The sequence below is a fragment of the Loxodonta africana genome, chromosome 5 (assembly GCF_030014295.1).
Source record: "Loxodonta africana isolate mLoxAfr1 chromosome 5, mLoxAfr1.hap2, whole genome shotgun sequence".
Taxonomy (NCBI): Eukaryota; Metazoa; Chordata; class Mammalia; order Proboscidea; family Elephantidae; genus Loxodonta; species Loxodonta africana.
The window spans coordinates 109,428,170-109,443,339 of record NC_087346.1 but is presented as its reverse complement, the minus strand read 5'-3'; the positions used below and the strand labels follow the sequence as shown (position 1 = coordinate 109,443,339).

Below are 15,170 nucleotides of genomic sequence, written 5' to 3'. Positions count from 1 at the left end.
TTTGTAGTTGCTTCTCTCAGGCCAGGAGAATGGGTTAGGAAAAGACCAAAAAAAAAAAAGGAAAAGAAAAACCACAGAGCAGTTCACCCTCTGGCTCAGGAAATTCCAATGTTAATGAAGCCACCTGGGAAGGGGGGGAGGGTTCAGATAAATAGGAGAGAGTAGCACCCCAGAATATAGACAGTTACTTATCTTGCTTGGGATGACTGTTTTATCTGAGATTCCTGAGGAGCACATCGACTGTGTGCGCTGGCTGGGTAGAGATTGCCCCCGAGGGTCAGGCCCGCGTCCCATGCTTGCGCTGTCTCAGAAGCCACGGTTAGTTCCTCTGCTCCCAGTCCAAAGCCCAGCGCCAAGGTTCCCAGGCAGGGACGCCACAGTCCCGGCTCCAAATCCAGTCGCTGCCTCCCGGTGACTTCTCCTCCTGTCAGCTGCATCACTGCGCTGCCTGTGTGCACTGGCTGGGCTTCCCCTGAGGTCAGTTCAAGGGCTTAGGGCTGCGCCCCGTGTTTGCGCCACCTCAGGATGCCATGCTCAGTCCCTCTGAGCCCAATCCAAAGCCCGGCGCCAAGGTTTCCTGACTGGGTTGCTGGCTCCAGGCTCCGAAAACAGTCACTGCTTCCCCGTGGTTGTTCTTTCTCAGTCTCTGTCACTCAGGTCAACTCTTTGAATCTGTGTTTGTTGGCAGTGTTCATAGATTGTCATGTATGTGATTGATTCACTTGTTTTTCCGAGTCTTTGTAGTAGGAGGGATCCAAGGTAGCATCTACCTAGTCAGCCATCTTGGCCCCGCCCTTCGAGATCCATTTTTAAAGCTTTTATGCCTTGGAGGCATTGGTAGTTTAGTGGTAGAATTCTTGCCTTCCATGTGGGAGAGCAGGATTGTCTCCCACGCGGAATGTACCTCATGTACCTCAGGTGCAGCCACCACCTATTTGTCAGTGGATGTTTGAGTGTTGCTATGATGTTTAACAGGTTTCACTAGAGCTTCAGGACTAAGATGGACAAGGAAGAAAGTCCTGATGAACTACTTCTGAAAATCAGCCAATCAATGATAATCCTATTGAGCACAACAGTCCAGTCTGCAACCAGATATGGGGATGGCACAGAATCAGGCAGTGTTTTGATCAATTGTGCACGGGGTCAGCATGAGTTGGAGGCTGACTCCATGACAACTAATGACAACATCCTAAGTAGTCTTATACTTCCAAAGTGACTGGAGTTATTGCTGGAACTATCAATGATATTTGACTTGATATAATTCAAAACATGTCTATTAATATTTTGTATAAAGTCACTATTAATTCATCCCTAAAGGGAAATTTTTTTTTTTTTTTTAAAGGGAAGGTTTGTTTTAAACTTCATATACTTTTATCATATCCTAGAAATTTACCAAGGAGCCCTGATGGTGCAATGGTTAAAGTGCACAGCTGCTAACTAAATTCTGCGGTTTGAAGCCACCAGAAGAAAGACGTGGCAGCCCGCTTCCGTAGATTTACAGCCTTGGAAACCCTCTGGGGAAGATTTACTTTGTCGTAGCCCTGGTGGCGTAGTGGTTAAGAGTTTAGTCTGCTTTTAATCAAAAGACCGGCAGCTCAAATCCACCAGCCACTCCTTGGAAGCCTTAAGGGGCAGTTCTACTCTGTCCTGTAGGGTCACTATGAGTCAGCATCCATAAAGATTTACAGTCCCTCCTGATAAGTCTAAAGTACTTAAGAAGTCTTGCTATCCTTTCTTCTAAGAAGCACTCTGGACTGTACTTTCAAGACAGACTTGTTCATTCTTCTGGCGGTCCACGGTATATTCAATATTCTTCACCAACACAATAATTCAAAGGCATCAATCCTTCTTTGGTCTTTCTTATTCATTGTCCAGCTTTCGCATGTATACGAGGCAAAAATACTATGAAAATACCATGGCTTGATTCAGGCCCACCTTAGTCCTCAAGGTGACATCTTTGCTTTTTAACACTTTAAAGAGATCTTTTGCAGCATATATGCCCAGTGTGATATGTCCTTTGATTTCTTGACTGTTGCTTCTGTGGGCGTTGATTGTGGATGCAAGTAAAATGAAATCCTTGACAACTTGCCTTTCCTCCGTTTATCATGATGTTGCTTATTAGTCCACTTGTGAGGATTTTTGTTTTCTTTATGCTGAGGTGTAATCCATACTGAAGGCTGTGGTCTTTGATCTGCATTAGTAAGTGCTTCAAGTGCTTCAAGTAGTCCTCTTCACTTTCAGAAAGTGAGGTTGGTCATCTGTATATTGCAGGTTCTTAATGAGTCTTCCTCCAATCCTGATGATGAATTCTTCATATAGACTAGCTTCTTGGGTTATTTGCTCAACATATAGATTGAATAAGTATAGTGAAAGGTTACCAGCCTGACATACACCTTTCCTGATTTTCAATCTCTTTATTCTGTTTGAATGACTGCCTTTGGTCTATGTACAGGTTCCTCTTGAGCACAATTAAGTATTCTGTAATTCCCATTCTTTGCAATGTTATCCATAGTTTGTTATGATCTACATAGTCAAGTGCCTTTGCATAGTAAATAAAACGCAGATAAACATCTTTCTGGCATTCTCTGCTTTCAGCCAAGATCCATCTGACATCAGCAATATCCTTGGTTCCATGTCCTCTTCTAAATCCAGCTTGAAAGTCTGGTAGTTCCCTGTTGATGCACTGCTGCAACCACTTTTGAATGACCTTCAGCAAATTTTACTTGAGTGTGATATTAATGATATTGTTTGATAATTTACATATTACATTGGATTACCTCCCTAATCTCACAATATTAAAAGTCCCTGTCATGGATTGAATTATGTCCCCCAAAAAATGTGTGTATCTATTTGGGTGGGCCATGATTCCCAGTATTGTGCAGTTGTCCTCCATTTTGTGGTTGTAATTTTATGTTAAAGAGGATTAAGGTGGGATTGTAACACCCTTGCTAAGGTCACATCCCTGATCCAAAGTAAAGGGAGTTTCCCTGGGGTGTGGCCTAAACTACCCTTTATCTTACAAGAGATGAAAGGGAAGCAAGCAGAGATTTGGGGACCTCATACCACCAAGAAAGCAGCACCAGGAGCAGAGCACATCCTTTGGAGCTGAGGTTCCTGCGCTGAGATGCTCCCAGACCAAGGGAAAACTGATGACAAGGACCTTCCTCCAGAGCTGACAGAGAGAGAAAGCCTTCCCCTGGAGATGGCATCCTGAATTTAGACTTGTAGCCTACTAGACAGTGAGAGAATAAATTTTTCTTTGTTAAAGCCATCCACTTGTGGTATTTCTGTTAGAGCAGTACTGCATGAATAAGACAGCCCCCAGTTCCTATCCTAAGTATCTCATATATTTATCCTTTCCTCTATCTCCCTTTTAGTGCTGTGTTAAGGCAACCCTGACTTATTTATTCTCTAGGTTAATGCCAGAGCTTGTTAAACTAATATCCTTCTACTCAATGATCTTGTCTCCTTTACCAGGCAGCTGCAAATGAAGAAAAGAGAAACCACTCTGAGGTTTCTGAGTGTTTTAAATGGAGGCAATTTCATGTAGGGAGCTGATTACACAAGAGATGGAAGAACTGAGAAGCTTACAGAGACAGTGGGATGTCCTGAAAATTAGCAATGCTAAGTCTCACCTACCAGCTTATGAACTCTTTGATACAGGAATACTTTTTCTTCTCAGCATTTAGCAGAATTGTTGTTGTTGTTAGTTGCCATTGAGTGGCCTCCAACATATAGCGACCTCATGTTCCACAAATGAAACATTGCCGGTCATACACCATCTCTTGATCATTTGTATGCTCAGATCCATTTTGGCAGCCACTGGGTAATATGAGTGCCTTCTAACGTAGGAGACTCATTTTCTAGTACCATATTAGACAATATTCTTTTTGATCTATTGTGTTTTCATTAGCTAATTTTCAGAAGTAGAATACCAGACCTTTCGTCCTATTCTATCTTAGTCTGGAAGCTCCACCGTAATCCGTCCAGCATCGATGACCTTGCTGGTGTTTAACATACTGGTGGCGTAGCTTCCAGCATCATAGCAACGCACAAGCTACCACAGTACAACAAACTGACAGATGAATGGTGAATGTAGCATTGGGGATATAGCATTGCATAATATAATTCCTTAAATATAGTAAACAATCATTAAATGTTAACAGAATGAATTAATCATTCTAATAACCTAAGGTATTTTTAGCTCAGAAAGTTCTAGAAAACATTCCCTGCTTCAGGCCTAACAGTTAATTATATTTTACCATGGAAACAATTCTAATTATTTTAACCTGGTTATTTAGATTCTAGAATATACAACACTAAAACTGTCACTGTGTGAAACATAAATTTCATTATTCCTATTTTAAGAATTCAAATGGATTCGTTGGATAGAAAAAATGCTTTTAAACTTTTAAAGAAAATGAACCTTTGTAGTTTTTAGAGTAAATATTAGATGACAATACTAAAATCCTTACATTAGTGTAGCTTTAAAGTTCCGGATAATGAATCTCATGGAGTTCATTGCACTGGAACACAAATGCATAGTCTATTTGTCATGTCAACATCATAGATGACACTGGTGTTACAGTGTGCCTCATGTGATTTCCGTGGGTGAGTCTCACTTTGTATAGGGCCGTAACTCTAAAATGCTTTTGTCACCCACTGTGTTGATTGATACTAAAATTGTTCAGGAGACAACAGAAGACTAACAAAAAATCTGACTACACAGATGGATAGAACAAATGGGGCTATTTAGGATTAAACCCATTGCCGTCGTGTCGATTCCAACTCATAGCGACCCTATAGGACAGAGTAGAACTGCCCCATAGAGTTTCCAAGGAATGCCTGGTGGATTCAAACTGCTGACCTTTTGGTAAGCAGCAGTAGCTCTTAACCACTACACCACCAGGGCTTCCATTTAGGATTAGCAAATTTAAAAGCAGATGTGTTCCCTGAGGCATAGTACTAAGTTACAGTTGTTGAGAAACATCAATAATAAATAAGAATATGGGCTTTGCTAGCAATGGTAATGAAGAATGCATGTGTTTAAAAGGTATTGTAGTATAAGATCACTAAGGAATAAGTACAACAAACACATAGTTTACATAATTCTAAATGATGTAAGGATAACAGATTATAACAGCAAACCTGGAGAGTACAATGATGAATTTCTGCTGCAGAATGTACTTAGTAGTGACACTGACATACGAAACATTCATTTAAACAGGAGGTTCCATTAGGAACAGATGTTGTGTGGTTTATTTCAATTACAGCTTAAATTGGTTTATTTATTAGACCATTTTTCACTAAACCTTGTTTTCATGAGAGGCAAGTTGGGTTATTTTTATTTTTCCCCATCCTTGTAAGAGGTGTTAATTGTTGTTCTTGATAATTTTCACTGTGTTTCATGTGGAAATGTCTTGATAGGAAGTAAATATATGCCCCATCTCTCTTCTTGCTCCTCTGGGAAATAAACAAAACCAAAATTAAATATGTCGTCCTTTTGTTAAGTCCTTTAACATTTCTGGGTCTCAGCTGTCTCATAATACCTCCCTTTTAAAATCAGAGAGATGGACTAGATGATTGAAGTTTCCTTGGGGGTTAATTGCTATGATTATTAATTATAAGATTTTGATACGTATGTTCATAAGCATCATTATTATGGCTTTTTCTAGTTGGAGGAAAGAAAAATGGGATCAACTTAAGGAAAGTGGAGTTTGTTATAATGATACAAAGAGGGTGCATAATGATACAAAGAGGGTACTGAACATGTCTAGACCTCACATGAGCTAGAAATAGAAAGTCTTCAGGAACTTGATTATTCTTTCTCTTATCCATACCTGACTCTGCCTCACTCAGCTATTTTCTATACCTTTCCCCATTTTCTTTCCTCCTCTCTAAACTTGCTCTCTCTTTTTATTCATACTCTCCTTTCTCACAACCTCATAATAGCAGTGCAGCTCTTGTTCTATGTCATACCTTTGCTCTTGATCCCACAACTCTTGTCTCAGATTCTTCTTTGTCCAACAGCAGATTCTTGGGAAAGGATTTTGACTGTTCTATTTCACCTTCATCTTGAGCACAGGTTTATTGCCTGCCTGTGATCAGCTACTCTTGAATCAGGTGTCTCACTCTGTTCTCAGCAGCCCTGGCCAACATGGGAAGAAGGTAGGGTCATGGGATATAGAATGTGGCTGTGCTCCGTCAGTCAGCAGGTGTTGTAGGCAAGGCAGTTTCCATTAGGGAAGGGACTGTAGACGGGAATGATGCTCAGCTCTACTATGGTCAGCCTTTGGGGAAAGCAGCCTCAGCTTTGGAAAGAGCAGATCTGAGTTCAACTAAACTGGTCTCAATACTTTGCAGGGAAGAGGGGTTGTGCTTGGGACTTCTAATGGTGTATATTGAAATCAATGAAAAATAAAATACAAATGTGTACAAGAGCCTTTGTTCTTTCTAAAACACCGTAATAAAGCCATTCTTGAGAACAGTTTGAAAAGGAGGGATTGCTTATATGGTCCCTTGGAGTGCGTGCATTATTTTAAGATGTTGAGGCAATACTTGGTCTCTTCACTTACGTAATTAGCCTGAGATGTATGCTGATTGTAGAGGCAGGTAGTAATAAGGGGTTCTCACTTTTCAAGCACACTGTGGTCTTCTTAGAGCTCATCCTGCTAAGATTCATGACTCAGTATATTTGCCGAAAATATATGGCTGTTTTTTCCTACCCCAGTGCTAAATAATTAATGAACGTTTTAATCAAATAATTTCTTAGAGTAAAACTACAAACCATCTTACATCAACATTCCCTAGCTCAATGTTAGGAACTTAGGGTATATATTTATTTATCACAATAAATAATGATAAAAGATTGTGAGATTATTTACTGACAATAAAGAGAAGGATATTTTTATCTAAGATGTTGTTTCTCCAATTCAGTACTATTGACATTTTGAGCCAAATTCTTCATCGTGGGGGGCTATGCTGTGCATTGCAGGATGTTAAGCAGCATTCCTGGCCTCTCTCCACGGGATACTGGTAGCACAGGCTTTTCCCCAGCTGTGAGAAACAAAACTGCCTCCAGACGTTGCCAAATGTCCCCTGGGAGGCAAAATCACCAGAGTTTAAAAAAATAATGTTACTTTCATTTCCCCAAACAATTACTTCTATTTAATATAATTATTTTCTTGCAACTTTACACTCATTTAGACTTTAAAAGTAGGTTCTTTTGTAGTTTTATTGAACACTACTGCTTTGATATCTTCTCTCTTGCCTTTCCCCAATGAATTAAATTCTCTCATGCCTGAGTTAGCCTGACCAATTTGATTAGCAACCTCACACCCTTAATTTGCTTCAGTGTCAAAGAATCCCCTATGGCCCACAGTTTCTAAATATGTCACAATTCTTCTCAGGGAGTAGCTTGCACATTTGAGAAAGCTGGTTGATCACTTGTCAATATACCTGCAAGACAGATGATTTTAATGCTCTTGGACTAAATATTAATACCTTAATTTCCTTCTGAAAGATTTCCCATCCTCTCTAAAGTACTTATTCTTCGAACTATTAAAGAATTAATAGAAAATTTGTTGTGTGGGAGAGCAAAATACAGCATTTTTAAGCCTTTTTTCCAGATAAAAATAGAGTAAAATGAAATCTTAGGCTTTAGTATATTCAGTTGTCACCACTGTTAGTATTTATATAAGGTTTAGATAGAAAGAATAATTTATATTAAAAACAGTACATTATCTCTCTGACATGGAAGTAATAAATTATCTCATAGCTGCCTATCTCACAGGTTGTTGTGAGAACAGAATGTGGTAATAGATATGAGAGGACTAGGAAAACCAGAGCATGGAGCATTCTCCGGGAGAAAGGGATTACTGTCATGCATGTAGTATAACACAGATAGTACAAAAAGTAGATATTGCTGTGTTCTAGGTGTTTCCATGGTGTTCACCATTCTCCCCATAATTATCCTTATCTCCAAAAAGATTATCAACTGCATATGTCTACATTTCCATTTATCAAAGAATCAGGTCCTAGATCAGGATACCAAAAAAAAAAAACCAAACCTATTGCCGTTGAGTCGATTCTGACTCATAGCGACCCCATAGGACAGAACTGCCCCATAGAGTTTCCAAGGAGCACCTGGTGGATTCAAACTGCTGACCTTTTGGTTAGCAGCTGTAGCTCTCAACCACTACACCACCCAGGGTTTCCTAGATCAGGATAATAACCCTAAAAATGGATAGGAAGAACAGGTCTGAATGGTATTTGTCCCACCTCACCCCACTTCAAGGTCTCTGGGTAGCACAAATGGTTTGCTCTTGACTATTAATCTAAATGTTGGTGGTTTGAACCTACCCATCAATGCCACAGAGTAAAGGCCTGGGGATCTATTTCCCTAAAGATCACTACCAAGAAAAGCCTACGGAGCAATTCTACTTTGTAACTCATGGGGTCGCCATGAGTCAGAATCAACTCAATGGCAGTGGGGTTATGCCACTTCCAAATGTAACATACTAGTGTATATAAATTTTTCACTGGTTACTTCTTAATGTAAATAGTGTAAATTATATTGCTTTAATTAAGAACTGTGATGTGATTTTTATTCAATATTTATTGAAAATAGCAAGTTGTGTAGAGCACAACTCTCACCACACGCTTATAGTTTTCTCTCTACAGGAATCAGTCCTCAGAGAGGGAAGGAAAGAAGTCTACACACACACACAAACATGTTGATATCTATCCAGCGATCACTGGTGTTTACGTTATTTTCTTTTTTCTACTCTATTGTTTACTCACCACACTTGCATTTTAATTATAACATTTATCATTACAGTCTTATTTTGCCATCTTAATCCTTTATATGTCACAGTAATAAAATTTCTCCCCATTACAGATTAAATGTTCTTTATTGAGGAGAATTGTAGAGTAAGAATTTCCCCACAAGGTCTCATTTTGTGGAAATTCTCTGTAGCACCCCTGATAATCTGGAAGCAAGTGAGGATTCACTGTGAGTCCTGAAACGTGTGTTGCATTGTCAGTTGTGCTGATTACCAAGGCAAAGTTTACGACAACATAATTTTTGGCTACTTATTAATTTTTTTACGCTGCCTGAATTACAAATAAGAACCTAACACCAGGACTTAGAATTGATCACAGCTAATTGTTTATTTCCATGGCCAACAGAGATCTTCTGCCTACAAACTGTTTCATAAACATCTCTTTAAAAATAGGTATGCTTTAGAAGATATGAAGACTTCAAGTAATTTGGCAGTGTGAATTCATCTATACCCAGCAATGAACAATTTTTAAGACAGTATCTTTTATTTGTTTAGCATGGTCCAATTTCTAAAGTGCCTTCACCTTAATTTTCTCAGTTGATGCTCACAATACATCAGTAAAATGCTATTAACTTCATTTTAGAAATAAGGTACCTGAGGTATAAGAAGTTAGGTTAGCTGTCCATGGTTGTATATCTAACGTGATAGAGCTTGGAATCAAGATGTTTTGGAAACTAAGATGCAGAATCTGTCCAAATCATTTTCTTCCAAAAGGGCATAGTGTTAAGAACATCAAGAGGGTACAAATGAGAATGGTAGCAATTGAGGAGAGATTTGTATATAACCCTCTAGCTTCCTCTTCTGTAGATGAAGGTAAGGTGAAATAAGGTTTTAGACTTTTAAAGGGGAGTATTGTATGAGTAATAGTGAAGAGAAAGTCTTCTTGACATTGAAAAAGAAAAAATCTTTTAAAATTATTGCAAGGTGTTTTCTGAGTCAACAACGTAAGCATTCTTGAATATAATGGTTAAAGGTATTTATTATTCACAATAAATATTGTTTTATCTTTTAGGATTCTTCAGAAATGTATACTTATCCATTTCAGGGTCTAGCTGAAATGCAGTTTGCCCAGATGTGAAGCGTGATCTGAGTCAATGTTTCTCAGCTAGTGACTATACCTAATGATGTCAGTAAAATTGTATAGGAGTATTTCAGTGTCTTTTCAACAGTTCCTGAGACATTCAAAAAGTCACTACTGGCATATAAATGTCCTTTAAAAAAATGTGGACCTTCTGTTTTTATTATACTGGGACCCAAATCTTAAAGAATTTATGATTTTACTGCTACCATTTATTTTCTTTCAATGGACAATAACATTTGGCGTTAGTAGGAATCTTTCTTTACCAGCAGATGACAACTAACACTCTCAGGTTATCATCACCATTCCCTCTCAGTAGCTTGATCCATTTACTGAGCCCAAATCCTCCTTTTCTCTCACTGTCTGATGAAACCTGAGCAAAAAGAAAAGTACAGAGGGATGTCCTTAGGATAATTTTTTACAGAAGGCGAGGAAACAAATTCTCAGGTAGAACCCTAACTCTGAATTCAAACCAGATCCTAAAAAGAAGTAGGAATGAGGTCAGAGAGGAACTGCAGTTCCACCACTGAAGTAAGTTCTCAAGCCAAATAAAACATTTCTATCTGCAGGTGCTTTATAAACTCAGGGCTGATAGACAAGTTGTAATTCTCTAGAAAGACCCATATAATGGTAATTGATAAACTTGGCTAATCAAACAAAGCACTAGTCATTCAAAGGACATTTGCAATTTGAAAAACACTCTCGCCTCTTGAGTACATCCATTGCTATTATTTAGCAAACATTCCCCCCAAATAGTGCTGTAAATATCATATCCAGAGATGACCTTTTGTGAACATGGATCTCTCAGTACAAAGTCCCTTTATTGTTTTCCCCATGAAATCATTACTTTACCTTCAAACCATAAAATTCAATTGAATGTATTTACTCTATAATGGTGGAAATGCTTGTGTATAAGTTCAAGTATTGCTCTAGTACTTTTAACCTATTGAGTGCACTATACTTGGAGATGCAAATTTAAGTGTATTAAAATATAATCTCTTTGGGGACGGGGAGATGGTGGGTCTCTGGGCACCTACAATACCACACGTTAACAAGTTTTTAACAGAAGGCTTTAGATGATGATGGTAGTAAAATTCCTTTTTGGATTCTTTTATTTCACAGGACTATACACTCACCATGTATTTCCAGCAGTCTTGGAAAGACAAAAGACTTTCTTATTCTGGAATCCCACTAAACCTCACGCTAGACAACAGGGTAGCTGACCAGCTCTGGGTACCAGACACCTACTTTCTGAATGACAAGAAATCATTTGTGCATGGGGTTACGGTGAAAAACCGAATGATCCGGCTGCATCCAGATGGAACAGTTCTCTATGGACTCCGGTAAATGGCTCTATGTTGCATGTTTTACTGTTATTGTTGCTGTTGTTTTACTTTTAGAAGGGGCAGAGGTGAGAGAAGCAAGTAGAAGAGTATACAGACACTCTCATATTTATAATAAAATTGTACTAAAGACCAGAAAATGGTCTTTTAGAACAATTTGAGCTCAATCTAGGCAACTCTCTCCATCAAAGGTAAGTGAATTATTTGCCCTGAACTCCAAATAATAAGTATAGTAATAAGAAAATATGTTTTTACCAGCCATATTTCACATCTAGTTTGTTCTAGAAGTTATATCTTTTCTTAGCCAATTGCTTGATTATCACGTAACAACCAGACTGAGCTGAAAGATGTTTTAGGTGCTGCATATAGCTACTTAATTATGAAAGTGGATTGGGAAGACATTTGATGAAAAAGTAGGAAAATATTTTGTGGTGACTTTGACAAGCTCCACAGTGGGTTTATTTATTTTTCCTTTTAAAAGCTTTAGTTTTTAGTTTTTATGTTTAGGTCTATGGTCCATATATTAATTGATATTTGTTGTGTGTGTCTGTATGTGAGGTAGAGGCTGAGATTCAGTTTTCTCCCATACTGATATCTAGCTATTCCAGCCCTGTTTGTTAAAAAGCCTCTCCTTTGCTCATTGGATTGTTTTGATGCCTTTGAGCATATAAGTGGGGGTGTTCTTCTGGGTTCTATCCTGTTCCATTAAGAGCCTTGGTGGCAAAGTAATTAAGAGTTCAGCTGCTAACTAAAAGGTTGGCAGTTCAAATACACCAGCTGCTCTTTGGAAACTTAGAATTGACTCAATGGCAATGGACTTTTTGGATCTTGTTCCATCAGTGTATTTGTTGATTCTTAGGCAGTATCATACTATTTTAATTGCTGTAGCTGTATACCAAAAAAAAAAAAAAAAAAAACCTGTTGCTATCAAGGTGATTCCGACCCATAGCAGCCCTATATAGCCCATTGCCATTGAGTCAATTCTGACTCATAGAGACCCTTTTGGACGGAGTAGAATTGCCCCATAGGATTTCCAAAGAGTGACTAGTGGATTTGAACTGCTGGCCTTTTTGTCAGCAGCCAAACTCTTAACCTCTACACCACCAGGGCTCCACATATAGTAAGTCCTGAAGTCAAGTAGTGTAAGTCCTCCAGCTTTGTACTTATTTTTCAAGATTGCTTTGGCTATTCTAGATCCTTTTTATCTCCCTGTAACTTTTAGGATCTTCTTGTCTATTTCTACCAAGAAATCCTGCTGGGATTATAATTGAGATGGCATTGAAACTATACATCAGTGTGGGGGGGAACTGACATCTTAAAAATATTAAGTCTTAGATAGCTGACATGTAAATGTTTTGTTACATATATATTTAACAAAATTTTTAAAAAATGTATCGAGTCTTTTAATTCATGAACATGATATATATCTTCATTTATTTAGGCTACCTTTAATTTATCTCACTAATGTTTGGCACCATAGTGCTTTTATGTTTTTGTTTTAAGAATCAAGTATAAAGCTGAAGGCAAATTATTAACCTCAAAGTAGTTAAAGTCCTACTAAAAAATTTAGGCTATGTTTTAAAAGTAACTTCAATTTCTACCAAAGAACTATCTGAACTGTGACATTTTATTGTAGGATATATAAAGTGGTGGTTCTTTAACCTTTCTACTCATGATTTGATATTCCTTTGAGAAGATGATGAAAACTGTATATCCGCAAATTCAAATATATCCAAAATTTTCCTACAATTTCAGGGTGGTCATGTTGTTTTTGTTAGGTGCTGTAGAGTTGGTTGTAACTCATAGCGACCCTATGTAAAAGAAAGTGAAACACTGCCTGGTCCTGAGCCATCCTCACAACTGTGCCAAGTTTGAGCCCACTGTTGCACCCACTGTGTCATAAGTACCCTAAAGTCATTGCATGCACCATGATGCTAAGTTCACTGACACAAAAACAATAAGCAAGTGAAAAAATGTAGCTGTGACTGAAATTCTGACCTTACCCTAATATTTGGTTTATTAGTTGATAGTTTTTCTCTTAAGTTTCATAGTAAAATGTCATCCATTAATCCTGGCAAAATGACCTTTAGAATTTTTTCACTCCTCGGATACTCCAAGACCTTTCAACACCAGTCAAAAACCTATGACCTAAAAATCTCTCAGAAGAATGGTGAAATAAACTAACAATTCCCTTCAGTCTAGCAGCAATTACTACAGAAAAAAATCTACTAATTTGAGATCAAAGGTGGTCATTAGTGATGGTGCATACACTGGAAATTGGTATTAATTTTTCTGCTACCTATGTAATACTTCTATCAGATATACTCAAGGTGTAAAGAGATGAATTACCCTTTTGAAGTATTCTAGAAGAATAATTCTATGACAACTCAGTAAGCTACTCAACCTGTATAAGTGCCCCGAATAGTCAAGAATTTTTTTTTATTAACTTTTATTGAGCTTCAAGTGAACGTTTACAAATCAAGTCAGCCTGTCACATATAAGTTTATATACATTTTACTCCTTACTCCCACTTGCTCTCCCCCTAATGAGTCAGCCCTTCCAGTCTCCTTTCGTGACAATTTTGCCAGCTTCCCACTCTCTCTATCCTCCCATCCCCCCTCCAGACAGGAGATGCCAACACAGTCTCAAGTGTCCACCTGATATAATTAGCTCACTCTTCATCAGCATCTCTCTCCTACCCACTGTCCAGTCCCTTTCATGTCTGATGAGTTGTCTTCGGGAACGGTTCCTGTCCTGTGCCAACAGAAGGTTTGGGGACCATGCCTGCCGGGATTCTTCTAGTCACAGTCAGACCATTAAGTATGGTCTTTTTATGAGAATTTGGGGTCTGCATCCCACTGATCTCCTGCTCCCTCAGGGGTTCTCTATTGTGCTCCCTGTCAGGGAAGTCATCAGTTGTGGCCGGGCACCAACTAGTTCTTCTGGTCTCAGGATAATGTAGGTCTCTGGTTCATGTGGCCCTTTCTCTCTCTTGGGCTCTTAGTTGTCGTGTGACCTTGGTGTTCTTCATTCTCCTTTGCTCCAGGTGGGTTGAGACCAATTGATGCATCTTAGATGGCCGCTTGTTAACATTTAAGACCCCAGACGCCACATTTCAAGAATTTTTTTTAAAGCAACATTTTGCAAACAAGAATGTAGGTAGCATTCTCAGTTTATAGAGTCTCACTTTGGCATTTCCCAACTTATGGGAATTATGTGGAGGAAGAAAAATATCTGAGAACCATGAAGTTCAATACATCTCATTTTACAAATGGGAAAACTGAGGGCCCAAAGGGAGGAAGGGCTTAGCTAAGGGAACACAATAAAGTAATGGCAGAGTTGAGCTAAAATCAGGTCTCATGTTTCCCATACCTCTACCTTTCCCATTACACTGCCTCTCAAATGTACCTAGAAGTCAACATCTCCTTCCAAGTTGTGCAACATCACTTTCTCCTCTTCAAGGACAACACAATGGTTTGTAGCTTATAGCCTGTGAATAGGCATAGACCTTCTAAAGAGAAACACAAACCCTTCCTGTCTTATCTACACTTTGATCTGTTTATGGCTCCAACTCTCTATATAAGAGCGTCACATCAGCTCTGATATCTCCCTTTTCCTTCTCCCCTGTCTTCTCCCAACCTCTTCCCTCAGAGGTTTGTTATTCCTTTTCCTAATAACCCCTAATTCATTCTTTCGTATGATCTTCCAAATAATCAGTTAGGGATGGTTTGCTCCTTACTGCAATGATAAAATGATGAAAGGTGATCCAACCAAATGTGGAAATTATAGAACAATATCATTAATATCACAAGCAAGCAAAATTTTGCTGAAGATCATTGAAAAACAGCTGCAGCAGTATATCGACAGGGAACTGCCAGAAATTCAGGCCGGTTTCAGAAGAGGACA

The 15,170-nt window shown here is 38.6% G+C and overlaps 1 protein-coding gene across 1 annotated transcript in view; it reads left to right on the top strand.

Moving 5' to 3' along the window:
* The window catches only part of GABRB1 (gamma-aminobutyric acid type A receptor subunit beta1), a 508,700-nt gene that overhangs the window by 178,840 nt on the left and 314,690 nt on the right, over positions 1–15,170 (top strand). The window contains exon 4 of the mRNA XM_064285862.1: positions 11,044–11,264. Coding sequence (XP_064141932.1) covers positions 11,044–11,264 — 221 coding nt within the window. The remainder of the gene's footprint in view (positions 1–11,043; positions 11,265–15,170) is intronic.